The sequence below is a fragment of the Ursus arctos genome, unplaced genomic scaffold (assembly GCF_023065955.2).
Source record: "Ursus arctos isolate Adak ecotype North America unplaced genomic scaffold, UrsArc2.0 scaffold_26, whole genome shotgun sequence".
Lineage (NCBI taxonomy): Eukaryota > Metazoa > Chordata > Mammalia > Carnivora > Ursidae > Ursus > Ursus arctos.
In genome coordinates this window covers 6,907,368-6,934,364 of record NW_026622941.1, presented here as the reverse complement: position 1 = coordinate 6,934,364, position 26,997 = coordinate 6,907,368, and the positions used below count along the sequence as shown (strand labels likewise).

Sequence of the window (26,997 nt, the reverse complement as noted above, 5' to 3'; positions counted from 1 at the left end):
GCCGACTGTGAGCCCCGCCTGCTCTCCCGTGCAAGTGGCTACCGCTTCCCGGCGCCCGAACGCGGCGGCTCCCTCCCCCTTCCGTTTATCTTCCGGTATCTGTGCGCGGTTTCATGGCTCCCCGCTTCGTACCTCAATACTCAGCGCTGGAGATGTTCATTTGTAGAGATCCAGATGCGTCTTCCTGCGTCTCAGGCTGGTTCCGTGGTTGTTTAGGCTGGTCTGGTACCTATCCAGCTCGACTCGGAGGACCGGCTGAAAACGGTGTCTCCTACTCCTCCGCCATCTTAACTCCTTCCATTTGTTTGTTTTTCGTACGTGAATTACTCGCACGGCTCCAAATGTGAGAGTGTACAGAAAGGTTTACTCAGATGTCACTCCACTGTCCCCTTTCCTCTGCCTTTTCTGCACAGGCAACCCATCTCATTCATTCCAGGTTTATCTTTCTTCACAAACGAGCTTTGCCTTTTTTGCTTAGAAACAGCCCGGAAATCCTCTCTATGAGTTCAAAGACAGAAGCAGGTGCAAGAGAGGATCACAGAAGTGAAGTAATTTATTCCAGATTGCAGTACAAGCAAGGGGTGGGAGCCAATTTCAACCTTGAGTTTCTCTGGCTCTAGAGTACCCGCTTCACTGTAACAGTTTATGCCCTGGTGGGCAGAGCCGCTCTGGCTAACTTGCCACAGGTGAGCTAACACCACTTCTTTGTCTGTGACTTGTTACATCCTCACAACGGTTGGGGCTGATCTCCTTAAGCCATGACACTCTCCACAGCTGGAGTCCTGGGGCCGCTTGCAGCATGGGTGTCGGCGGCCCAATGGCATTCAGTACTGCCCCTTGGAAGGGACCGTCTGTTCCAGGACTCAGGAGGTTTTGCGTGGAAGAGCTCCTGGCAGGCTGCTCAGCTCTGACAGCTGGTGCATTCAGCCCATTCCTTTGTCAGTGGGCATGACCTACAGGGCACTCGTGCAGGTGGAGGTTGCTGTGCGTGAGGGACCTGGTGCTAGTGAGGGAAATGAGCGCATTCTCCCCGACCCACCTAGTCTGCCTCTTAGTTCTTAGGCTTTTATTTACCCACCACCGTAGCTGTGGTCATGTCTGTTCTGGAAAGCTCATCTCCAGCTTCATTTCAGTCCAAGATTAACTTTTGAATTGCGCATGGCGGTGGTGCCTTCCATGGGGGGATTTTTTACAGAATCGTCTTAGGCAGATGCAAGATGACTAGTATTCCCAAGTGGTGTTTTAATAGGAACCTTGAGAATGTGCTGATCGTGTGAATGAATGAGTGGCAAATGAGGGAGTGCTGAGACCCAATCATTTGTTTTGGCTCCAGAAATATTCCTCTTGTGTGATCTCTTAAAGGATCAAGTCAACATGGCCTCTTGTACTGTTAGAAACTTGGCAGCCGAAAGGACACATGTGTCTTTAGGTGAACTTTCTTTACCATGAGCTCATAAGCTCATGATACGCTTAGGTCCTCATGATTTCAACAAGTCCTAACAACCCTGAGACTTAACTTTGTTTCCTGGGCCAAGGCATCCCTGTAGAGGAGATCATTCACTTCGCACGCTAAAGTTTTTGGGAAGTATGGCTCTATAATTTTCCTTGTTTTTTTAATGTGATACTTGTCCTTCTAAACCTTCTCTAGAAAAATATTTCCTGGCCAAGTGTTACTTACCTAAGCTATTCCATCTCTCGGAATTTGTTTCCTAATCTGTAAAAAGGAGGAAGTTAGACTGCATGACCTCAAAGGGCCCATTCAGCAATCAGCTCTGTTAACTGCGTGCAGCATGGTAACACCTGCCTCTTCGCACGTGCGGGAGTTTGGAGAACGTCACATCCATCCCTTGCTCTCTTCTGTCCAGGTGTGTGCATGGGCAGCTCTACCCGGCACATCGTGACCTTCGATGGGCAGAATTTCAAGCTGACTGGCAGCTGCTCGTATGTCTTATTTCAAAACAAGGAGCAGGACCTGGAGGTGATTCTCCATAATGGTGTCTGCAGCCCTGGGGTGAGGCAGGCCTGCATGAAATCCATCGAGGTGAAGCATGACGGCCTCTCAGTTGAGCTCCACAGTGACATGCAGGTGAGAGGTGCTTTCTGTGGGGCCCACGTAAGGCAGCAACAGAACCTCGAGGAAGCCCCTGCTGGTGCTTGGTGCTAGCTGGTGTGTCTGTCAGGGGCTCTGTCTTCTGCCTCACTGGTAGAACACCACCTTCTTAGGAGGGGATCACTTCCATCTTCCTGGGGGCACGATTTCATGTTGTTCTGGGCCCAGATTGGTAAGAAAGGATCAATTTTAGGTAGCATTAAATCATAAGGGTAGTGCTGGTTTCTGGTGCTGGTCGAACACTGCGTTGGCACCAGGGCTGTTTACCCAGCAGGCATTATGAGCCCCATGCCTGGGGCCTGTGAGCTTCCCATAGGAGAATATTTTGGGCTTCAGTTAGGGCCTTTGAAAATATTTAGGGCCTAAACAAAATGTATGGCTCCAGAATTCAAAGAGAAAACTGCAAAACTGGTAAAAAATAAATGTTTGACTAAATGTTTACAAAAGGTTCTGTGATGCCAACTTCTTTATTTGTTCGTTTAGAAATCCTAAGTATTTCATGATGTGAAATCCTAAATATTTCAAGTTGTGATAACAAGCTTATAGGTTAGCTCTTCTCATTTTGTAAGAATTCCTGAATAGGCACACTAATTACCGAAAAATCATAGCCAGGCCTATATTAAATGAACAACTCACAGCCCCAAATTTTAAAATAAAAAAAAGCCTTCCAAAATTTTTAACATGAAAAATTATGTTCCTTGTGATACATGACTACTTTTTAAAAATATGCTTGACATGATGTATCGTGGGGCCACCAAAGAGCTAGCGACCAAAAATACATAGTACATACATACATACATATATACATGGACTTAACATAGTCCCACGTGACGCTCCTTGAGTTGGCAAAAGGCAACTTTCTCAGCCTATCTGGGAGGGGTTGCGTCCTTCCCTGTTGAATGCACACAGACTCAAGGCTGGCTTTATCCCCTGGGCTTACGGGTTCCAGGAGCATGGCCATCCATATGGGATTCTAATAACCTGTCAAGGTCTGCAAAGCCCCTTTACTTTCGATGAGCTACTGCCACATATCAGAGTTCGTGGCTGACACTGGAGTTGAGAGAAGGGACTGTCAGTAACTTCGGGAAGAAGAGCAAAATTCTAGGATTCCTTAGTGCTATGACTACTGATGAATCACTGTCTTCTTTGGACAGCTGACAGTGAATGGGAGACTGGTCCCTGTCCCATACGTGGGTGGGGACATGGAGGTCAATGTCTATGGCACCATCATGTATGAGATCAGATTCAACCATCTTGGCCACATCTTCATGTTCACTCCACGGAATAATGAGTTCCAGCTGCAGCTCAGCCCCAAGACCTTTGCTTCGAAGACGTATGGTCTCTGTGGTGAGAACATTCTCCTTTGCTCTAGTCTCAGGACTCTTGGCTGCTTGTATTTCTGGGTCTAGTTGATTGTAAGGTTCAGACACTGGTGGGCATGGAGAATGGCCAGGTCTCCAAGCATCAATACGTGGGCACCCAGGGCTACCAATCTTGCCTTTCCCCATCCATCTAGGGATCTGTGACGAGAACGCAGCCAATGACTTCGTGCTAAGGGATGGCACGGTCACCACAGACTGGAGAGCACTTGTCCAGGAATGGACCATGCAGGAGCCAGGGAAGACATGCCAGCCGATCTCCTGGGAGCAGTGTCCTGTCTCCAGCAGCTCCCACTGCCAGGTCCTCCTCTCAGAATTGTTTGCTGAGTGCCACAAGGTTCTCGCTCCGGCCACCTTTTACGCCATGTGCCAGCAAGACAGTTGCCACCAGGAGCAGGTGTGTGAGGCGATCGCCTTGTATGCCCACCTCTGTCGGACCAAAGGGGTCTGTGTTGACTGGAGGAGGACCAATTTTTGTGGTGAGTCTCCATAGGTGTCCTGTAAAGTTGTGAAGGCCAACTAATTGTGGGCTCACTCAATCCTCTCTGGGCCTCATATTCTTTTTCTGGATGATAAAGATCAAATTCCCCGCTTTTCCTATTACCTAGGATCCCATTTAGGATCAAATAAGATGGTAGATGTCTCAGTAATCTGAGTGTAGAATGTCTGTGTAAACAGAAGTGTTTCTGTAGGTCAGACAAAAGTGACTTTAATGTATTGGATACATACAGGCATCAGCAAAGGATGTTGAAGTGTGAGTGGAATTTTGCCACTGAAATACCAAGAAGCATCTTAATTACAAAGACCATGGGATTGCTATGGAGGTTCCTCCCCAAGGTCAGCTCCCCTACTTGGACTTGGCATTTATTTATCATTTAGCATGTAGGGGATACCATAATGAATCAGATGTGACTCCTGCCTCAGGGGGCGCTAGAGTGAAAAGAACACTGAACTTCAGCGCTCCCCCCCCCCCATTATTGAATATAATCCCTGACTTTCTCTGGAGGGAAATCAATATATGCAAGCATCTTTGAGTCTCAGAGTTTATAATCATAGAGCTGTCACAGCTCTAACCTGTGGCTGGAGGACTTGGGCACCCTAGTGCCAGCTCAGGGGGTGATCAGTTGTTCTGTGTCTATCTGGACCTTGCGTTCTGCACCTCAGAATCAGATGGTTGGACTAGACAACCCCTAGGTTCCTTCCCGCTCTGCTGTTCTGCCTCATTTCAACCTGCCTGCAGATCAAGGGGCAAATGATAGTTCCTGAGTTACCCATAGTCCTTCTCTACCTACTAATTTCTTTGTCTACCCCTGGCTACTTATTGTGCATTTACAGGAAAATGCTTGGTGCTCTAAATCCTTAGACACTCCTGCCACCTGCCTTGGCACCGTGAGAAGGGGTTGAGCAGGCCTAGAGTGGGACAAGTGAGTCCTCTTGTACCATTTCTCCAGGCAACTCTTCCTAGCTGTGGATTCCTTATTTAATTTAAGAGGATTTTTCGATTCAATATACCTGTAATCAAAAGAAAAACCCATAAAACTTGTGAAGGCTACACAGCTCACATCATCTGTTAGGATGAACTTTGGCTCAAGTAACAGAGAAGGAAATTCTCTCTCACACAGTTGATCAGAGGGATTTCTGGGTTTCAAACTGGATTCTAGTTTTTTGCTCTGTCCTCACTTGGGTGTGCTTTTTTCTCATGGTTTAAGATGGAGCTCTAGCTGTCACATCCAGGTTCCAAACAGCGGCGTGGGGGAAGAAGGGAAAAGGGACAAAAGGCACGCGCCGCCGTCCTTTAAAAAAAGATTCCTGGAAGCCGCTATTGGCGTCTACATTTGCGCTTACAGTTCATTGGTCAGAGCTGTCGTCACGTGACTACAGTTAGCGGCAAGGGAGGTCGGGAAATGTAGTCTGTATTCTGCGGTGAGGTGCCTAACTTAAAGGTTTACGTCTATGGAAAATGGAGGGAATACAAATGGGTAGAAATTAGCCATTTCTGCCCCAGCAAGTTTGTCAGATGATCAGCCTCTTTGAAGCAGCCGCACCTCTGTTTCTCTCTGTTGGTGTGGGCTGAGTGTGACCTCGTTCTCCGTCCGTAGATATGTCATGCCCACCATCCCTGGTGTACAACCACTGTGAGCGTGGCTGCCCCCGGCTCTGTGAAGGCAATACGAGCTCCTGTGGGGACCATCCCTCTGAAGGCTGCTTCTGCCCCCCAAACCGAGTCATGCTGCAAGGTAGCTGTGTCCCCGAGGAGGCCTGTACCCAGTGCGTCAGTGAGGATGGAGTCCGGCGCCAGGTAGGAGCCTCGGTCCAAAGCCTCCCATGGGGCTACTTCTCCCTTGGGTCGGTAGGGTGAAGTGTTCACCGTGGCTGGTCTCCTCCAACGGTGGCAGCAAAGATCAACTCTTAAAGGGATCTCTAAAGAATAGGGAAGCAGTATGGCCTAATGGCTTTGGAGCCAGACACATCTTGGTTCAAATCCCGGGTCTGTCATATATTAGCTGCACAAGCAAACACCAAAGTATTAATAACACGTTACTACCACCACCACCGCCACCACTACTACTACTATCATCATTATATTGATGTAAGTAGAAGGCTACAGGAACCCAGAAAGGGATGGGAAGAGAATATTTATACTAATAGTGGTGTCTACTATGATTATATTATGTAAAGCTATATTATGTACCTTGCATTGTACTAAGCCCTCTATATTCATTATCTCAACATTGTTTAAAGGCTTGTTTTGCAGGATAGTAACAGTTACTGGTGGTCAAGAGAGTTTAAAGAACACTAGGTAGACAGGTTTCTCTACTGCATCATTCTTTAGAGTTTTTAATGCACTAATGTATGGTGCAAGTATTTAAGAGGGTTTTTGCTTCTCGACCTTATCTGACCATGGAACTTGTATGTGTGGTGGAGCGAGTGAATGAGTGTGTAGCATCCACTTGGACTAGGGTTCCACAGAACACACTGGGGTGTCTTACATCATCTTAGTAAATACTTACAAAATCTTTAAGAGAGACCCAAGGCTTAGAGAGCTTCCTTTGCCCACGGACATGGTTTGTAAGTGACAGAGTTGGGAACTGGATTTAGTATTTAAAGCCGTCTGACTCCAAAGAGTGTGCTCTTTCTGTTGTATGACAATGCCTTTTTGCTAGATCTCCTTTGGGCCAATCTTCTTGGGAGTCGTGGAGTCATCATTTCCTGTAGCCCTCTATGGGTTATTGAGCGCATTTTGAAAAGATACTTACCAGACTCTCCCCCATCTTGGCCTAAGATGGCAGTCATAGCTTCAAAGTTGATAACATGTACATTTGTAGTAGCTGGTATGTGTGTCTGTGCAACGTAGATGTGTGCAGGGGTCCTGTCCTTCCTCTCGGACAGTCATACTGCAGAGCAAGGTAGAGGGAGAGCAGATTTGGCTTCTAGCAAAGGAGAGTGTATTCTGATCAGGGGGTACACCCCAGACCTAACGTCGCCATCATCTTCAGGGAGGACTTTAATCACTAAGTGAACCAGGTGAGGTGACTCACTATATTCAATCACAACTAGGAGAACTCATGGTAAAGCTAGCTGACCAATCTAGAGAATGATGAATACAGTAATTTTAATAACTCCACTATTCTGCCCTGGACATTGTTAGCCACAAAATGGATCATTTTCTTTGATTCTCCCCAAAACTCCATAGGGTCATTATTTCATGTGCCATTGAATGGGTAAGGAAATGCAGGGTCAGATGGCAGGAGGTGATAAAACTGGGGTTCCTGTCCATGACATCAGGGCATCCCATAGCGTCCTAGCCCTGCCTTCCATCCCATTGGAACTGCGAACTAAACTTTGAGCTAACTGTGTGTGGAAGCACGGGCATTCATCCAGCTATTACTGGATGGCTCTCATCTGCTCTGTTTCATTATTGGGCTTTATCCTGGTGGACCCCATTTGCTCTCACTGTGGAGTAGATGAATTAGGAGGGAAGACCAGTCACACTCGACCTCCGTATTTCAACTTGCCAAACGAAATAGCTGCCTGTCCCGTAATATTCTCCAAAACGAGTAAATAAAACCTTACATTGCTCTCCCTGATCCGCACACTCCTGGGGTCCCTCCTGCTGGGCTCGAAGGGTAGGTACCATTTACGTGTGGTGTCAGCACCCAGTGGTACTTTCAGCTGGATTTGCTCGTAGTGGGAAGATGCTCTCAGAGCGAGGCAGAAATGGTCTCTACCTTCTTCTTTGGCGTTCTGCAGTGAGAAGGAAGCTGAGGTTTGTAAAGCGTTTCTGGTTCCCTGAGTGTCATTTAGCTGCAGGGTGCTGAGAGCTGGAAGTGAATTGTATCTTAGTGTCTCCACCCACCCCCTCTGACTCGATTTCTCCTCACCACTCCCCTCACCTTCCATCCAACACATTGTAATATCCGTCTGAGCTGTGTGGAGACTGCTTCCACGTAGTGCAATATTTTGGATATAGAAACGGTCTTATAAATATATTTCGGAACCTAGTGACATTAAAATTAGTTAATCAAAAACCATGAAGGGAACAAAGCCAGTTCTGGTTTATTTCAGGAAATACAGTTTAAATCGATGAAAACAAATATCTGATCAGCCACCTGCAATTTCAGCTTTTCCATTCAGAGAAAGAATAAAAATCTAACACGAAGAACATTTCCATTAAATGGAGTTTCTTTAACTTAGAAATAAAGCCTAGACAGCTTTCCTTCAGGGAAATAATCCAGGGTATAAGTCTCTGGTGGTAACTTCGGAAGGGCAAAATATTTACCAGTTTCCATAGCTCTTGTTTATTTTACAGAACGCAGTGTAAACACGTGAGCCTTTGTGGCCGGCTCAGAGGGGATGGGGCCGAGCACTGGCAGTCCATCTCCGGGTTGGGGGATGTGCGGGGCAGCCAGGACCGCCTCCATCACCCGGACTGAGCGCCTGGATTCTGCGCTTCCTCCGCGGTCTCTGCTTTCCTAGCGGCCCAGCGCTTACATTTTCCTGCATCTTCCCCCAGATCCTTGGCTGGGGTGGGTGGTGCATGGTCACTTGCTGTGTCCCTTCTCTGACCCAGGACTTTGAAGACTTCAGTTTTCCCTTACTATATTCTCTGTAGGCCGTTCTTTTGTCATCTTTATTGAATTTAGAACTGCAGCCAGTTCTCATTCCTGTTTGGTCCTGGGTCTAGTCCCGCCTGGCCCTGTAACCCGGTGGGTGAGACAGGACGGGCTGGAGTTGGCCTGTCCTGGTGCAGGACTGCCACCTGCTGGCGCGTCTGCTGCATCACCGGAGAGGTGATGCTGCTGCAGAGCTGGCTGCTGGTGCTTTTCGTTTAGGGCCTTCCCAGGGACAGTAGGTTCTGTCCCCTGCCTTGGGCACGCCTCATTAAAGCTTTCTGGGGAACTAAAAATTCCTGGAAGAGGAGGCTTAACACCTGATTTTGGCCACCTATTGTGGTCGATTGCCCACTCTCAGGATCGTGGAAAAGTTGTATTATTTTTTTCCTTGAATTTAGATATCTAAAGTTCACATTGAAGAAGAGAAAAAAAACCCCAATCATTTTTAAAAAAAATATGATCCTCTCCTTTCTTGTCTTGTCACTTTTGCCATTTAAAGGTTTAAATATAGATCCCTTGATTGTCCATTTTCTTGGCCTCATCATCTGTGCAAAAAGCAGGAAAGAGGCAGGACAGAGCCAGGCCTGGGGAGATGTGAGATGTCCCCCTCCTCCTTCCACTCCCAAGCCTCTGAGGCCAGCACCCTGGGCCTTCCGTGGGCCTTCCCAGCCCCTAGGAGAGCACTGGGCTCCTGGCACCAGCTCCTGGCTTCTCCATGCTGCTCACTGTCACCAGGGTTGTCCTTATTCAGCACTCCTCTCTCTGAGGCAGGGTCTTGCTTACAAAGTGTCGGGGTGCACCTTGCCTACCATGTTAAACACCACTATGCCCTGAAGTGAACAGAGAAGGCCTCTAGAATCTTCTAGACATCCACAAGGACCTCCCATCCTCTGTTCCCACTCAGAATTCCTTCTCCTTCCCTCGGCCTGGGTCCTTCCAAGCCAGCACAGGTGCACCTTTGTGAGGTCTTTCTGGAGCATCCCAGCCTCCATGAACATTTCTTTCACTGTGGCTCTTGTATTTCTAATTTTTAAAAACAGCTTTATTGAGGTATATCTTACATACAGTAAACAGCACCTATTTAAAGTGTACAATTTGATGGTGAGTTTTGACATATGCACATTCCCATAAAGCCATCATCATAATCAAGGTAATGAACATTTCCATCAGCCCCCAGAGTTTCCTTTGAATGCATCCCTAGCCCCCATCTCCCACCCACAGGCAGCCACTGCTCTTACATTTTCTGGAATTTTCTATAAATGGAGTCATGCAATGTGTACTCCTTTTTTTTTTTTTTTTTTGCCTGTCTTCTTTCACTCAGCATGGTGCTCTTGAGATCCCTTCATCTTCCATGTTTCCATAGTTTGTTTTCATGGCTGAGTAATATGCCACGCTGTGAATGTATCACAAGTCATTTCTCTCATTCAACTTTTCATCAACGAGTCTTACTTCCTCAGTTTGAGCGTCAGCCGTTTGAGGGCTAGGACGGGGTATTCGGTCCCCACCCTTCCCAGCCCCGGCAAGGTGACCGGCCTGTGGCAGGCCCTGTGATTACCGACGAAGGCAGCTGGAATGCAGAAAGCCCGTGGTGTCTGGGGCCAGAATGCCAGGTTCAATCCTGGGACGTACCTCCAGGTCATGCTCCTTGTCTGTGTCTCCACGCATCATTTCTAAGTGTGGATAGTGACAGTGCTTCCCTGATACAGATATTGTAAGCAGCATAAAGTGAATAAATGTAAAGCCCTTAGAAAGATATCTTGAACATATTTAATACTAGTTATTTCTGGGAAGCAGTAGAGCATGGTGTCAAAAAGACGGCTTGTGGGTTCGTCTAGTGGCTCCGCTGCTGTGATGGTGTGACCCTAAGCAGGGGCGTCAGCTTTCTCATTTGACAAGCTCTCTCATCATACGGATGTCCTCACCAGGGGGCTGCAGTGCGGATTAAATGAGTCATTTATATAAAACCCATAGAACAGGGGTGCCTGCATGGCTCAGTCCATTAAGCGGCTGCCTTCAGCTCAGGTCATGATCTCGGGATCCTGGGCTTGAGCCCCGTGTCAGGGCTCCCTGCTCAGTGGGGAGTCTGCTTCTCCCTCTCCCTCTGCGCCCCCCTCCCCAGCTTGCACTTTCTCTTTCAAATAAATAAAATCTTAAAAAAAAACCCCATAGAACAGTGGTACATAGCATATGCTCTTCAGACATTGGCTGGTATTATATACTGAGCGAGGGGAAGGTGTCAAGGTCAGAGGGTTTAATTCTGGATTAGGACTGGCAGTTTGGGGGAGGGTTGTTTTCCTTGGAGACCTCAGATTTTCCTTCTCAGCTGGCTGATTGCTGGCCATGGAAATGGACGGAATAAGTAAGACCTACTTGACCTGGGAATTTTTTAACCTTTAAGCTACTGCATAAGAATGTGTTTATTCACGGGTGGGCAATTTATTTTATTTTATTTTATTTTATTTTATTTTATTTTATTTTATTTTTACTTAAATTCAATTAATTAACATATAATGTATTATTAGTTTCAGAGGTAGAGATCAATGATTCATCAGTCTTATATAATACCCAGTGCTCATTACATCACATACCCTCCTTAATGTCTATCACCCAGTTACCCCATCCCCCCACTCACCGCCCTTCCAGCAACCCTCAGTTTGTTTCCTATGATTAAGAGTCTCTTATGGGTTGTCTCCCTCTCTGATTTCATCTTGTTTTATTTTTTTCCTCTCTTCCCCTATGATCCTCTGTTTTGTTTCTTAAATTCCACATGTGAGTGAGATGATATGATGTCTTTCTCTGATTGACTTATTTCTCTTAGCATAATACCCTCTAGGTCCATCCATGTAGTTGCAAATTGCAAGATTTCTTTTTTTGGATGGCTGAGTAATATTCCATGTGTATACATACAAGTCTTCTTTATCCATTCATCTGTCAATGGACATCTGGACTCTTTCCATGGTTTGGCTATTGTGGACATTGCTGCCATAAACATTGTGGTATAGGTGCCCCTTTGGATCACTACATTTGTATCTTTGGGGTAAATACCCAGTAGTGCAATTGCTGGGTCATAGGGTAGCCCTATTTTCAACTTTTTGAGGAACCTCCGTACTGTTTTCCAGAGTGGCTGCACCAGCGTGCATTCCCACCAACAGCGTTAAGAGGGTGCCCTTTTCTCAGGGGCAGGTAATTTACACATGAATTCAGTTTTAATTCTGCATTTGACTCTCTGGCTGAGTGTAGAGGGATTCCTGGTCCTAGCTCAGTGGTCCCCATCTGTGCTGGTCACAGTCTACACAGCTGAGGTGGGCCTCGGTGCCCTCCCTTTGCAGGTGAGGAAACCGGCCCGGGGAGTGAAGCCCCACATTGGAGTTCAGGTCTCCCTGACTTCGCAGCCCTCCTGCAGTGGGGCTGCCTGCCACGGGAAAGCTGCACGAAGCAGTCATCTGAGAGGCTGTTCTCTAGTCTCCCGCCACTCCCAGTACCAACAGTGTGCCGAGTCTGAGAGTCTTGCTGTCCTCCCCTCCACCCTTCCTGCCCCATACATGTCTTACCAATTCCAGGAATAAATGGAATCTCAAGCTGCCCCCCCCCACCCCCGCCAGCTTCGGTTTGGGAAATGGCCAGCTGTGTGGCATGGGAACGCTCACCTTCCTGCCCTGGCTCAGTTTTAGCGCCCCTGGTTCTTCTCCAGCTCTTCCCTCTCAGAGCCTCCCACTGCCTTTAGGCGTGTGTTCATCTGTGCAGCTCTCAGGGAGGCACAGCTCGGGCAGTGCCCTCGGAGGGGAGACGGAGCCAGCGGTGGGGGGGCTGACTTCCACGACCTCCGAGGCTTTGCGCCCCCAGTGTCCTGGGCCCTCTCTGAAGCTTGTTTCCCTTCAGTTCCTGGAAACCTGGGTCCCAGCTCACCAGCCCTGCCAGATCTGCATGTGCCTCAGTGGGCGGAAGGTCAATTGTACGTCGCAGCCCTGCCCCACGGCCAGAGGTGAGCTCCCCATGCACCCCCCTCCCTGCTGCTCCTGGAGGTGGAAGGACTTCCTGGAGGCCCTGGCCACCCCATGCACATACCTGGGGGCCAGATACAAACATCTGTTTCCTCCCCTCCTCCTGCTCCACCCACCTGGAGTAGACATTCTCAGAGTTTAGTCCTGTCCCTCGGCCCATCCCCAGCTTGGCCTTCAGACTCAGAGTCTCCAGGAGCGCACATCTGAGGGGGCCGCCAGGACACACTGGGGAGACTCACTTGTCAGAGGCCCGTCGGCCGGATTCCTGGTGGGCCTCCTATGCAGGGCCTGTGCTGGTTTTCTGCAACATTTTGGAGGCCTCAGGCTGTACCATTATTGATGTCTCTGACTTCTGTGGCATTCTCCCTCAGCTCCCACGTGTGGCCCGTGTGAAGTGGCCCGTCTCCGCCAGAATGCAGAGCAGTGCTGCCCGGAGTATGAGTGTGGTATGTGTCCCGCCCTGAGCCAGACCCCGGCCCCAGCCCCAGGTGACCCACACGGCAGGTGCTAAAAGGCACGTGTGGGCTTAGGCACAGGGTGTGCCAAAGGAGGGGGGTAAGGGCTGACTGGCTCTTCCAAAAAAATGGCAGGAGTAACCTCTGGAAAGTAGGATTTGCTTCCGAGGAAAATTCTGCAGTGAATTATTAAATGCAAGGTTTGAAAGCATTAAAAAAAAAAAAAAAAAGAATGGGGTAGTCTCTGGTGGGGGGCAGTGCAGAGATTTACTGAAGAAAAGGTCATGCCAAAGTCACTCATGTGCCTTTTCGAGAAAATCCTGAGGATACTAGATATAGAGAAGGCCACACAGAGGGCACCTTGATTTCAGCAAGTGATTCGTCAAAGGGTTTCATTACAGGTTTGCAAACTCCACGGTGAGTAATGGGCTGAATAAATAGTGCAATGAGAGGAGTCCAGAGCTGATGGAATTATGGTTAACATGGCAGGAAATCTCCAGTGCCCTGTCGCTGTCCCGGCCAACGTGGTTATTAATTGTACGGATGAGGACATAAAGCACAGGCGTGTCAAATTTGCAGTGATGCAAATCTTTGAGCGAGGGCAGATAGATCAAGTGACAGTCCAGGGGTCTAAAAAAGAATGAAATCATCTGAGAAATTTATTTATGCTGATGAAATTTATAAGGCATAAATAGAAGTCTTACGTAGAGGAAGATGTGGCTTGAGACAAACTTGTGGAAAATAGGTCTCAGAATGTTCACGGTAGAGAGAACTGGGGCATCCTTAGTTCAGGCCCCTCATTTTATAGATGTGATTGAGCTTCTACGATGTGCCAGACACTTTGCTTCCATTATTTCATGACACCTTGGGACTGACCCTGGAAGGTAGCCTTCCCCACCTTGCAGAAGACGAGACTGAGGCCCAGAAAGTTCGGGTGACATGGCTGAGATCTGGATGTCCCAGCAGTGACAAGAGTAATCGACATGAGCTTATCATATGACTCGGATCTGTCTGTCTGTCTCTCTACCTGTCACTTCTCCCCTTTGCTCCCTCCCCCTCCAGCTCCATCTCATCATCACATACCTAACACAGTAGAAGTCTGCAGGAATGTGGGGCGCCCGCATAATAGTGACCTTGCTGACCTCTGACGGGGTGTCTGTCTCTCTGTCCTGGCCTCAGTGTGTGACCTGCTGAGCTGTAACCTGCCCCCAGCTCCTCCCTGTGAAGGTGGCCTCCAGATGACCCTGACCAATCCCGGCGAGTGCAGACCTAACTTCACCTGTGGTAAGGCTCTGCGGATGAGGAGGGAGCGTGGCTCCTGTCTGCTGGCCTGGGGAAGGTGTCCTGTATTTTAGTTCCTTGGAAGCTGGGCTTTGGGTACCTCTGGAACAGAGGGGGTAAGATCACACCTGGATTGAACCTTCCTAGCCACGGGCTGCTGCGGCATACCAGGTGTGGGCATGGCTGTGGGCATCTCCCTCTTGAGCTGCATTAAGAGACAGCTGGGCCTGAGATGGAGAAGCCACCAGATCCAACCGTCACTTACTCCCATCCTCCCACACACCAATGAGGGGACGGAATGTTCCTTTGGTTTGTCCTCATCGCTAGATCTTATTCCCAAACAGCTCTGGCAGTTTCCTCCCCCTTTGTATATCTACTGAATCACCAAATAGTATCACGTAAGCATAAGTTTGGGCTAAAGTAAGACATGGCAAGGAACACAATTGCTCTGTAGCCTCTATGTCAAGTGGACTTCCGGTCCTGTTGATCTAGGGTCTCACTTGAGCTCCTAGATGTAAGACCTGGAGGGTAAGAGGAGACCTTCTTGTATTTGAAGGAAGTTGGGACAAGGCGACGAGGCAAAGGACACAGGGAGGGGATTGGCATTCATAAAATGACACCGTGGGTTTGACACGGTTGCTAGCATTCTTTCATTCAACATTGTTGGAGGATCTAAAACGACAGGGCATTCATTGTTCTAGGTACCGAGCTGGGGCTAGGAGCACAGAAGCTACCAGCTTATAAGAATGCTTGCCAGTGAAAACAGTGTGGAGGTCCCTTAAAAAGTTAAAAATTGAGCTACCCTATGATCCAGCCATTGCACTACTGGGTATTTACCCCAAAGATACAGACGTAGTGAAGAGAAGGGCCATATGCACCCCAATGTTCATAGCAGCAATGTCCACAACAGCTAAATTGTGGAAGGAGCCGAGATGCCCTTCAACAGATGACTGGATTAAGAAGTTGTGGTCCATATATACAATGGAATATTACTCAGCTATCAGAAAGAACGAGTTCTCAACATTTGCTACAACATGGACAGCACTGGAGGAGATAATGCTAAGTGAAATAAGTCAAGCAGAGAAAGACAACTATCATATGATTTCTCTCATCTATGGAACATAAGAACTAGGATGATCGGTAGGGGAAGAAAGGGATAAAGAAAGGGGGGGTAATCAGAAGGGGGAATGAAACATGAGAGACTGTGGACTATGAGAAACAAACTGGGGACTTCAGAGGGGAGGGGGGTGGGGGAATGGGATAGACCGGTGATGGGTGGTAAGGAGGGCACGTATTGCATGGTGCACTGGGTGTTGTACACAACTAATGAATCATCGAGCCTTACATCGGAAACCGGGGATGTACTGTATGGTGACTAACATAATATAATAAAAAATCATTTAAAAAAAAAAAAAAAAAAGAATGCTTGCCAGTGCATGGTGCGCCCAGGCCTGTCTGGGTCTTAGAGATTCGATGACTGCTGTCTTCGAGATTCTATAGCTGGAATGACCCTCCTCCTTCACAGAGAGGAGACCAGGCAGTTTTCACTTCTCCTCCATTAGAATTCCTAGCTTCCCATTTTTCCTTTTGGTTAATGTTCCTATTTTTCCTGCAGACTAACTGCTTTTTGGGATGATTGAAAATCCCACAGTTCCCAAGCTGGGCTCAGGGGCATTTCTGATTCAATATTCTGGGGTCTGGAGTTTCCTGGGATCTTATATCATAGCTGAATACTTATGAACCCTGACTAAAGGCACTGGCCAGTGTGGCAGGACGGGGGTATCACCTTGTGCTGCCCCTCAGCCTGCAGGAAGGATGAGTGCAGAAGGGAGTCCCCGCCCTCTTGCCCCCCACATCGGACACCGACCCTTCGGAAGACCCAGTGCTGTGATGAGTACGAGTGTGCCTGCAACTGTGTCAACTCCACGGTGAGCTGCCCGCTGGGGTACCTGACTTCAGCCATCACCAACGACTGTGGCTGCACCACGACAACCTGCTTCCCTGACAAGGTAGGGGCTGCTTCGTTCGGTCTGGGAGGTGGCCAAACATTTGCTCCTCATGAACTATTTGCCTAAACCGAGTGCTTGAATGGTGGGTGAGCAGTCAGCATTCCATCACAGCCTAAATGGACATTTAATGAGCTCAGGAGGTATTTCGAGAGAACCTACCATGTTCTCAGCATGGCTAGGTGCTAAGGTTACAAGCAAGCTATAAGACACGGTCCCCACCATCAAAGAGCTTATTTTGTAGGTTAGCTAAGGAACTAATATGATTGTATGAATTATTAGTTAATAGTTTACTCTATTCATTTGTTAATTGCTATCAATTCATCCATCTATCTATCCATCTATCCTTTCTTCCATCCATCCATCCATCCATCCATCCATCCATCCAATATTTACTGAGCAATAACTATGTTCTAGCAGAGCTGGAGCTTTGTTAGCTGTTATGGGAGAAACATAAGATGCAGACGACTTATGATCTTGCTAGTATATGGAAGCCTATAAATGAACTACAGTAAAGGCAAGGTATGGTACAGCTTGTAAAGGCAAGTAGCGGTCTTCTGGGGGAGAGAGGCCCCAAGATGAGCTATCGTGAGCCAGAACTGCAGCAGGAAGACCTGGGCACACTTGCAGCTGCTGGGTTATTGACAGTGAGCCCTGGAATGAATGCCAGGGAGAAGCCCTGCACGCTCGCTGCTTATGGGCTGTCATTGCCTCCAGACCTTTATGGTGAATAGAGCTTGAAAATGTATTTTAAAGAGGATAAAACTCGTGCATTCATAGTGACATTTCAGATTCAAATTCAATTATGAGGTTTTACTTACCTTATTTGATTTATACTTCTACCACTTCTCTTCTAAGTTGCAAATACTGGCTTCCTAAGATAATTGACATAATTAGTTTTTTGCTTTATATTACAATATGCCTAGAATAGTCTCAAAAATAACAATGCCAATATTATTGCTAACAATTTAAAGCAATTGAGAGAGGTTTAAGATTTCTTTGCAGTTCTTTATTTAGCCTAGGAACATAACTCATTAGGGATATATGGTCAAAATCCTGGGTTTTAAAGTTATTTGAAGTAATTATTTTCCTTGTGTGATCTTGCCAGTGCTTTGATTTATAGTTAATCAGATATTTCAGTTTGTTTTCCATTTTTAGTGCTTGCTTTTACTTCCTTTTTGATTTACTCTTTTGTTACGTGAAAGACACCGTGGCATAATAACATAGTTACTAATAATGCTGTAACAAACAGCCTCGCACAACTGTCATTTTGTATTTTGGGCCATGTGTCTTTTGAGATAGATTCCTGGAAGTGAGATTCTGAGTGGTAACATTTTCTAGCAGGCTTCTTAATAGAAGAACAAGGGTTCTCATTTAATTTCATTATATAGCAGCTGGAAGAAGGAACAGGTAAAGGATAGTGGCTTATAAATACTTGTCCTGTTATGATGCGTATGAATGAGGGTGGAGACCTGTTCACAGCTTCAGAGGGCAGGTTTGGGATTATGTCAAAACTGTCATTAAGTGCCCTGATCAAACAGCACTTCATTCTTACAACGTCTGAGGATTATATTCAGCCTGGCTTACATGTTCCGATCCCAATCAACCTTTTAAACTCCATTTCCCATATCCCTTCTGTAGCCTATAGTTTTTCCAAGTAGGATACTTTGTCTCTCAAACATGTCCCATTCTTTGTGCCCCAGATTCTTTTCCTTGTTATGCTCCTTGTCATCTGTGGGCCTCAAGGGAGTGCTCGTTCATAGCCCCCACACACCTTCAGCCCACTCCTAATGGGACAGAGGGCTACGTGTGGATGGGTGCTAAGTCCAAGGACTTCACTGGGTCTGATGATTAGGGAACAGTTTTCTGTGTGACATGGGAGGGAGTTAAATGCAGTTAAGGTGGTGACGAAACTGGGTTAAGGCAGCCAAGTGAGTTGATTCTGAGCCTGTGGTCCAAGAGGGACTCACCAGGGGCCACTCGCGTACACCAGCAATGGCTCTCTAAGGCTGGTGAGCAGGGAAGGGAACGGGGCAGAACCTCTTTCATAAACATCCCTCCAGGTGGGCAGAGACCATGTTGGTTTTACACGCTGCTATATTCTCAGCACCTACAGCAGCTTCCAACACATAGTAGGTGCTTCCTAACCTCTCGTTGAAATGAGCAGAATGAGATGGCTCACCGTAACCTTGTGTCTGCAGGTGTGTGTCCACCGAGGCACCGTCTACCCCGTGGGCCAGTTCTGGGAGGAGGGCTGTGACGTGTGCACCTGCACCGACTTGGAGGACTCTGTGATGGGCCTGCGCGTGGCCCAGTGCTCCCAGAAGCCCTGTGAGGACAACTGCCGGTCGGTAAGGGGCACAGAGGGGCTGGCCACTGCCTGGAGCAGTCAGGGCAGCAGGGGCGTGGGGGGGGGCGGTCCTTGGAAGGGGCAAGAAAGCCCCTTTCAGTAACTTCTGGTTCCAGCCCAGAGGTAAGGGGAAGGAGGGGCCTGGGGCTGGGGCTGAGTGAAAGAAGGCATGAGGAGAGGAATGCTATGCCATCCTGCTGTGAGTCCGTCCTTCTGTGAGTCCGTCCTTGGCTAATGGCCACATTGGTTGTATGGTCTTGAGTCCAGAGGCTGTGGCGTTGATTTGAGCAGAAATTGGATTTAATGCCTACAAAGAAGGACCTGATTTTTCCCATGTTTCCCCCTCAGACATCACCTCAGCCTGCCTCTAGAACAGACGCACGTTCTGATTTTTCTGAGTTCCCCCAGTTTCAATGTCCTACAGCGTATCTACACAGATTGGTGATTTTTTAGACCACATTTCTAATTCGTGGGACAGAAAATATGATCCCTGCTGCCCCAATTCAGTTTTTAATGCTTCTGGTGGTGACCTGCCCCCTAAGGCTCCTGTGTGCTCTGAGACACTCTATTCTTGCACATTTCAGACTGATGAGACCCTAGAAAGAAGGGAACACTGGTGTGCAGGGAGAATTGTGGGTCAAATTCTGGCACTGTTATTATTCCTTCAGTGTTATCAGGAGATGATGATGGTAAGAGAGGAGTAGCTGGGGCAGACAAGGACATATGTCTTGTGCTTGTCTTCATAACAGCAGTGGAGCTAATGCTCCTGATGCTGGATGGGAAGTGGGTGGTTTGATGATGGAAGGGAGGGCCTAAGTGCAAATCCTGAAGTGGGAGAGTCTACTCAGCTCATCTGCTCTCTACCTGCCTTGCTGGTACTGAGGAGGAGTGGAGTTTTGAGGCACCCTTGGGAGAGGATGATGCGGTGGTATCCAGGCGTGTCCACTGGGGACACTGAGTTTTGGAAACCTATCGGTCTCCATCCATTCCCACAGGCCTGGGACAGTGATGGAAAGAACTTGCTATCAAGCAAGAGAGTGCTGCTTATAAAACCAGCACCCAGTGTGTGTATGTATATATATAATTTTAAGATTTTATTTATTTGACAGGGAAAATGTGAGGCAAGGGGAGGGGCAATCAGAGAAGGGAGAGGGAAAATCTCAAGCCAACTCCATGTGAAGCCTGGAACCCAACACGGAGCTTGATCTCCTGACCCTGAGATCACGACTTGAGCCGAAATCAACAGTCAGTTGCTTAACCAACTGAGCCACCCAAGCTCCCCAGCACCCAATATATTTTGTGTATTAGTAAAGAGTTTTGATTGCAAAGAATAGACTCCACTCAAGCTAGCTAAAATTAAAAGGGGATTTATGGAAAAGACAGGGAATCTCTCAGAAATGAAATGCAGGAGATGTGAGTGGGCACCACCGTCATACAACATTACTCTTCATTTGTCCCGTGAACCCCTGTCTCTGCTTCTCTCTGCCCATCTGTTCCAGCTCCTCCCTGCAGGCTGACTGCCTCTGGGAGGAAGTTTTGCTTTCTTGTAAATTTCCTTTGCACGTGGCTTTATTGAATCTGGCTTCAACTCAATGTGGCTTTGCGGACCCAGGGTTCATCCCTGTCTAACCTGACTTATTCAGTCTTTGTGTTCCATACAGTAACTTCTCAGGAAGAAAATTGATGGGCTCAGCTCAGCCTATGGATTGGGTCCTTTGTCCTGTTCCCACTCTAGTCCTGTCAACTGTTAGGAGGGGTGCAGGTCACATGGTATAAACCTGGCTGTCTAGGGGCTGTGATGCTGGAGGTAATTTCACAAGGAAGATGGGTACAAAGGTCAGGGGAATGGATGGAGGTGGCCCCATGTCTAGATCTCTTGACTGTATGATTGCTTGAGGAAATTGTCTTAGACACATGCCTGTCTTAGAGACTGAATGTTTACACCTTCTGGGGAGAAGGCGGCCTTGTGGTTTAGTTCCAGCTGAGGGGATGTGGGAGGCTGTATCATGTGTTGAGTTGAGGTGGGAGCTTCGGTGAGTTGAGATGGCCTCAGACTTCATTCTTCAAGGAGGGTAGTATCAGCTCCAGTCTGACTCCAGAGACATTTGGGCTCACTTACCTGAATTCATTTGCTGTCCAGGGTATGACAACAAGCAAACACAGGACAACATTACCAAAAAGGGATAACATTACCATCACCCTCTGATTGTTCTTTTCTGAAGCCACAGTCTGCAGAAATAGACTTTCCCTGATCACCTCCATAGTTCTCAGCTCTTCATGTCAGAAAAATGTAAAGCTGGCAAGGGGCATTACAGGCTACCCGTGTAATTTCGTAGGGGGCCTACGTGCATATGGCCTTGCTTCCATGTAGACAGCAAGAGGAACTCCCACTCCTTTGTATAAATCTTGGAAGGGCTTTTCTTTGAAGGCTTATGACTGCCTGATTCCCTACCCTTAGACTCCAGAATCAGACTAAATCATGGAACCTTAGGAACTGTTCTGAGGACCTGAATATCATGCATTGTATTTTATTTATCCTATGATAAATAAATGATTCTCTTCCAGAAGGAAGAAGAGGTAGGGCTGCTCTTCCCACTTGCCAGATAGGATGCAGAGGACTAGTACAGGGAATGAAGTTGCCTATAGTTCTACAGCTCACTCGAAGCCAGTAGCACGGGAGTGTCCTGACTCCTGGCCCAGGGCCCATTCTGATGGGCTAGTATACTGGCGATACCAGCATTGCAAGGGCCGGTCTGAGGCAGCCAGGAGACAAGGGACCAGAGCTCCAAGCCTCCCACCTCCACGTCAGCTGCGGCAATTGTGCTTCAAGGATTGTGCTGCTAAATACATTAGGGATTTATTCTCAGGGGCATCTGTCTTCAGATTACGTGGATCTTAGATGTACTTAGTTCCATTCTTTTTTTTTTTTTTTTTGGTAAAGATTTATTTATTTATTTGAGAGAGAGAGAGCATGAGCAGGATGGGCAGAGGGAGAGAGAATCCCAAGCAGACTCCCTGTCGAGCACAGATCCTGATGTGGGGCTCAATCCCACGACCCTGAGATCATGACCTGAGCTGAAACCAAGAGTTGGACGCTCAGCCGACTGGGCCACCCAGGCACCCTACTTAGTTCCATTCTTAATGGGGGAACCAGTGAAAACAGGATGGAGAAAAGTAAGGAGAAGGTGTGATATGTAGATTTTAAGCAGGTGTAAGCTAGAGGATTTGGAGGAGTGTGGGAAAAGAAGGAGAGATGACACATAGGTTGAATCCTGGTGGCACCGCAAGGAGATGGGGCTGTTGGAGGCATGGAGGGAATCTTAGAAAGATGGCAGCCAGGAAATTTGGTGGCATGGCTAGGAGTACCTCAGTGTGAGAAGTTGGTGGGGTTTTGAGAACAAGGCCTCTGGTCTGGGAGTTAGCCAACAATGGACAACGTGTTTGCCCGCGATGGGGGGCTGTGCAGCAGCAAACAGGAAGATTATGCGAATCCAGGTGACTCAGCGCTCTGAGAGAGGCACGCAAGAGTGACTCTAGGTCCCTAAAGGGATTAATGACTCTCTTCTGTGCTCCCTTGAGGCTTTGTTTCTTTTATGGCGCTTTGTACATTCTGCTTGTAGTGGAGGGTGTCTAGATTGTACCATCCTAATTTGTTGCCTCCTCCAAAGTACCTAGTACGTCATAGATGCACAACAAACGACTATTATCTCAGCTGATAAAAGACTGGGGACAGCTCAGTGGGCACTGTTGTGACGCAGGTGGGGATGCAAGTAGGTCCCATGCAGATGGTGTGAAGTTGAGCCAAGTCTCTGGAGTGCTTGTGTTCCCCCAGAGAGAGGCACCAGCGCTGTGTGCGTCTCCTGACTGCCGGCTCATGAGTGTGCTTGTGGAGCAGAGCAGGCGTGGCATCCACACCCACCCTGAGCAGCTGCAGTCATTCCTTCTCGCTCAAGGACAGAGCTCCAAGATGAAGCATGGTCCTGGGTTCTCTTCCTGTGGCTCCTGGGACACACACTCATAGCAGTGTTTTGCTTATTCTTTGTATATTGCTTCAGAGTTTCCATGGAGGATTTCAGTCCAAGTCCCTAATGCTTTGGCCAGATGGGAGGACCTCCAAGAGGCAAGATGGGCTGGCCTACTTGCAGGACTGTGGCCTTCCTGGCAGGCTTTCTGGAAAGGATCAATCTGTGTACTTTCTTATCTTACTGTGCCCATAAACCGCTCGATAATATCAAGCAATGGCCAAGGGAAACCCAACTCTGCACATTGGTGAGAGGTCAGGGTTCTCATCTTATAGAGGTGGTTGTCCCTGTGAGAGCAGACACTAGATCCCAGGCGTCCTGACTGTTCTTTCCCAGTCACTGAGGGGCCCTAGATTTGGCCATGATAAAGATCAGGCCAGTTAACTGCTGCTGAGTGAGTTCTGGGCTGTCTTAATACTCCCACGGACTGGATCTTGGTCTGAGAGTGGAAGCTTTCAGAGTGCAGGGTTATGTCTCTTCAGCTGGTGTAAGACCTAACTTAGCGACTCAGGGGTTGATGGCTCCTAACCACTTCTTAGCATGATCCTGAGGCTGGTAGATGACACAGATGAAAATGTTCACTCCAACCAGTCCCAGGACACATACGGGGTAGATAAGAACACCTGTGTCTCTGCTCCTGGGCTGTCCTAATCTCTCTTCTTTGTATTTTTCCAGGGCTTCACTTACGTCATCCATGAAGGCGAGTGCTGTGGAAGGTGTCTGCCATCTGCCTGTGAGGTGGTCATTGGTTCACCGCGGGGGGACTCCCAGTCTCACTGGAAGAATGTAGGTGTTGGGCCCAGGCTGGTAGGAAGGAGGGTAGTGACCTGACCAGCTTGGTTGGCCACTCTGTGGTTCAGTGCTGGCTTTGATTTCATCCCCCACCCTTTGGTCTCCCCACAGGGAGTTGCATCTGGCTGTGGTACTATCCGCATGTTCCTTGGGGTTACTTTGCCCTTTATAGGAACAGTTGAGATTGCCTCAGACTTCCTATTTGGTGGATTTGGGGAGAGGCCCAGTTCCTTCCCTAAGAGTTCTGTGAACTCCTGGGGGATTTGTGTCCTCCTGTTTACCTGGGAATCAGAGGTCGGCTTCCCCTGAGTGCTTGGTGTGGGACGGCCTCACCACCCTGCATGTGTGGTAGGCCCACCACTACCCTAAAACTCCACAGGCTCTGAGCACTGCTCTGCCCTGGGTCAGGCCACTCATCCAGAGGCCTGGAAGCCCCAGGGACAGATTGCCGGGCTGTAGGGGCCAGATGCCAGCATCCCTAGTCTCTTGCTATTTCCCTACAGGAGTAAGTAGGAAGCAGCGCCTGGCTAGGAAATGGATGGAGTTCCTTCCACATCCCTTCTATGTCAGCCTGTGCTGCCGCTTCTTGGTCAGAGTGCCCTAGAGCCTCCGAGCTCAGCTCACAGCCTGTACCCAGGGTGGAGGTGATGTCCCCAGGCTTCCCTAAGGTGGTGAAGTCTCTGTAGAACACATGGCACTGAGCGAGGATCTTGGTCAGGGTGACTTTGACCCAGCCTCATTGAAGGACTTGGGATGCGCCCCATTCGTTCCCTCTGTGGGCCTTACCCTGTGGGTGGGACTTAGATGTTAAGCTGGGGCTCATCCCCAGAGCCCAGATCAGCTCCCTGAGAGAACAGCACACCTCCCTGGGCCCTCGGCCTCAACCTTGCTCAACTCCAGCTCAACTCCAGTGCTCTAACTGCAGGTTGGCTCTCACTGGGCCTCCCCTGACAACCCCTGCCTCATCAATGAGTGTGTCCGCGTGAAGGAAGAGGTCTTTGTGCAACAGAGGAATGTCTCCTGCCCCCAGCTGGACGTCCCTACCTGCCCGACGGGTTTTCAGCTGAGTTGTAAGACCTCAGAGTGTTGTCCCACCTGTCGCTGCGGTAAGGCGTGTGTCCAGGGGCTCTACCTCCAAGCCTCTCTGTCCGCTAAGGGCTTCTGAATTCTTTGCCTTTTCAGCAACTCAGGGAAATGGGCAGGATCAAAGTCCTCCTATCCGTTCCTAATGCTTTTGCAGGAGAGCAAATAAGATGAGAGAAACATTACAGTTTCCTGAAGGTCATCACTGTGCTTAGTGGTGGCTTTCTGCCACTGTACCTGCATTTGCTCCTGTGAGTTAGTGAGTCCACCAGACTTCTCAATCACTCACTGTATTGCTTCTGCTGGGAAGAGGTACTCCAACTTCCCACCCCAACCCTGCCAACAGACAAACAAAATAGCGACTCTCTCCACCACGTGCTCGGAATTCTTTGGGACTTAAAGTTTTCAGAGTCGAATTTCCTTCTTTCAGAAGCCCAAGTGTCCTCCCACTCACTCCTTAAGTGTGGACTGCTTAAAAAGGCTGTCCCCTTGAGGACGTGGGGGAGAAGGATCTTCTCACTGTGGGCTGGGCAGCCTGTCCTTCCTTGGCAGGCCTGGGGGGAACAAGGCCTCTGTGGCTCTGGTACTAGGACCCACAGCACCTGGAAGACGGTGGGGCGAGAGACTGCAAATGTAGGAGAGGGGCCCCGACCGGGAGGAGAAGACCCTGAGGATATCAGCCCCGTACTTTTCTCTCTCCCCCAGAGCCCCTGGAGGCCTGCATGCTCAATGGCACTATCATTGGGGTAAGGCTTCTTCTCCAGGGTGGGTTGTGGGGGAGACATGGGAGGACTGTGAGAGGGTGGGCAGCTCAGTCATTCTGAAGTGAAAATGAAAGGAAGCAGGGAGCCCTGTCCTCCACTTTCCATTGCCTCCAGGCTTCACAGGCATCTTGGTGCCCAAGCTCCCGCCATCTTGCTGACTCTCTAGGGCCTTATCTTCCGGCCCCAACTCAGGCTCACGAGCTTCTCTTCTGTGTGCAGAGAAGCAGTCTGATGGCATGACACACATTTCAATCCGTTCCCCTCTCCCACTGCTCAGGCTCCCTTTCTGGCATAAAAGCTCTGACTTACTATTGTCATCCTTGAGGTGGGAGGGCAGAGAGGGAGTGGGTCACTGGACACAGGAGGAGCGTCAGGGCGATGGCTTATCTTGGCTGTGGGCCACTGGGCTCCCTCTCCTAAGGCAGATGGCTGAGGTGAGTGGGAGAGTTAAGGGGTCATTGTGCTGGGAGGCCTGACCCTGATGCCTCTGGTTTCAGCCCGGGAAAAGTCTGATGATCGATGTGTGCACGACATGCCACTGTACCGTCCAGGTGGGGGTCATCTCTGGATTCAAGCTGGAGTGCAGGAAGACCACCTGTGAGGCCTGTCCCCCGGTAAGAGGGTTGTCAGCGACCCAGAGTCCCTGGGTGCCAGGATACTTGGGGGATCCCAGCACTGGGACCTTGCTGGGGTCTGTAAATAAAGCATTTGTTGTTTTCTGATTGTGGGCAGTATTTCACAACTATAATGAAGAGTCTTGTTTTGTAAACTTAAAAAATAAACATAATATTTGCAAGGCTTATGGTACCATATTTACAGTTCTTTATTTTTTTTACACAACATTTTAAGAAGCATCACTACCCTTCTTTGAAAACATTAAAAATTAATTAGTTAGCAAATATTTATCAGGCACTTACTATGTGTAAAATTCTATACAATATTCCTTGCAACGGCTATACCTCACCCTATACTTTCATTATTGGGCGCTGTGGTGGTTTAAAATCTTGCACCCTGTTTCTGCTGGGTCACAATGACTATGTTTGCTCTGAGGGTGGATTCTGGGAAGTGGAACCATCATTTCTAGTTGGGTAAAGACCGGCATTTCACTGTTTTAATTATGACTCAGCCCCACCTCACAGAGCTGGACTAGTGCTTCTTCCTCAAAGTGCCATCTGTGTTGGGGGCTCCTGCTTTTTCCGAAGACACAGTTGGACAGATGAGCTTCTTGTGAGCCAGGGGCACAGAATAGAGTAATGGCTCTTTTAGACGGTGCAAGTGGAGGGCTTTCTTCCTTGACTGGCCAGGGAGCAGGCAGGCTGTGGGGCGGCGCCTGGGAGGAGTCCTTCGCATGAGTAGGAGCAGAGCCAGCCAGAGCGCGAGGGGGCTTTGGGAGCACAGGGATGAGGAACACTTGAGCAGGTCCTTTATATGGAGCGTTCTGCATCTGTATTCTTCTTGGCACTTGGCATGGAGTCATGCTCAAAGTAGGGGCTTAATAAAATATCTGTGGAGTGAATGGATCTGTAGAAGACACAGCTATTTCTGACAGAATGATTCAAAGAGAACATTCCAGGCTCAATTAGAATGAAGCCAACTAAGTACATGCCTTTAAAATTAAAAAAAAAAAAAAATCCCAGTTG

The 26,997-nt window shown here is 48.5% G+C and overlaps 1 protein-coding gene across 1 annotated transcript in view; it reads left to right on the top strand.

The window, feature by feature from the left end:
• The window catches only part of VWF (von Willebrand factor), an 85,603-nt gene that overhangs the window by 49,246 nt on the left and 9,360 nt on the right, over positions 1-26,997 (top strand). The window contains exons 15-27 of the mRNA XM_057303331.1: positions 1,866-2,086; positions 3,265-3,457; positions 3,627-3,968; positions 5,589-5,788; positions 12,483-12,585; positions 12,976-13,050; positions 14,239-14,343; positions 16,144-16,349; positions 18,548-18,697; positions 23,394-23,504; positions 24,436-24,616; positions 25,299-25,339; positions 25,855-25,971. Coding sequence (XP_057159314.1) covers positions 1,866-2,086; positions 3,265-3,457; positions 3,627-3,968; positions 5,589-5,788; positions 12,483-12,585; positions 12,976-13,050; positions 14,239-14,343; positions 16,144-16,349; positions 18,548-18,697; positions 23,394-23,504; positions 24,436-24,616; positions 25,299-25,339; positions 25,855-25,971 — 2,045 coding nt within the window. The remainder of the gene's footprint in view (positions 1-1,865; positions 2,087-3,264; positions 3,458-3,626; positions 3,969-5,588; positions 5,789-12,482; positions 12,586-12,975; positions 13,051-14,238; positions 14,344-16,143; positions 16,350-18,547; positions 18,698-23,393; positions 23,505-24,435; positions 24,617-25,298; positions 25,340-25,854; positions 25,972-26,997) is intronic.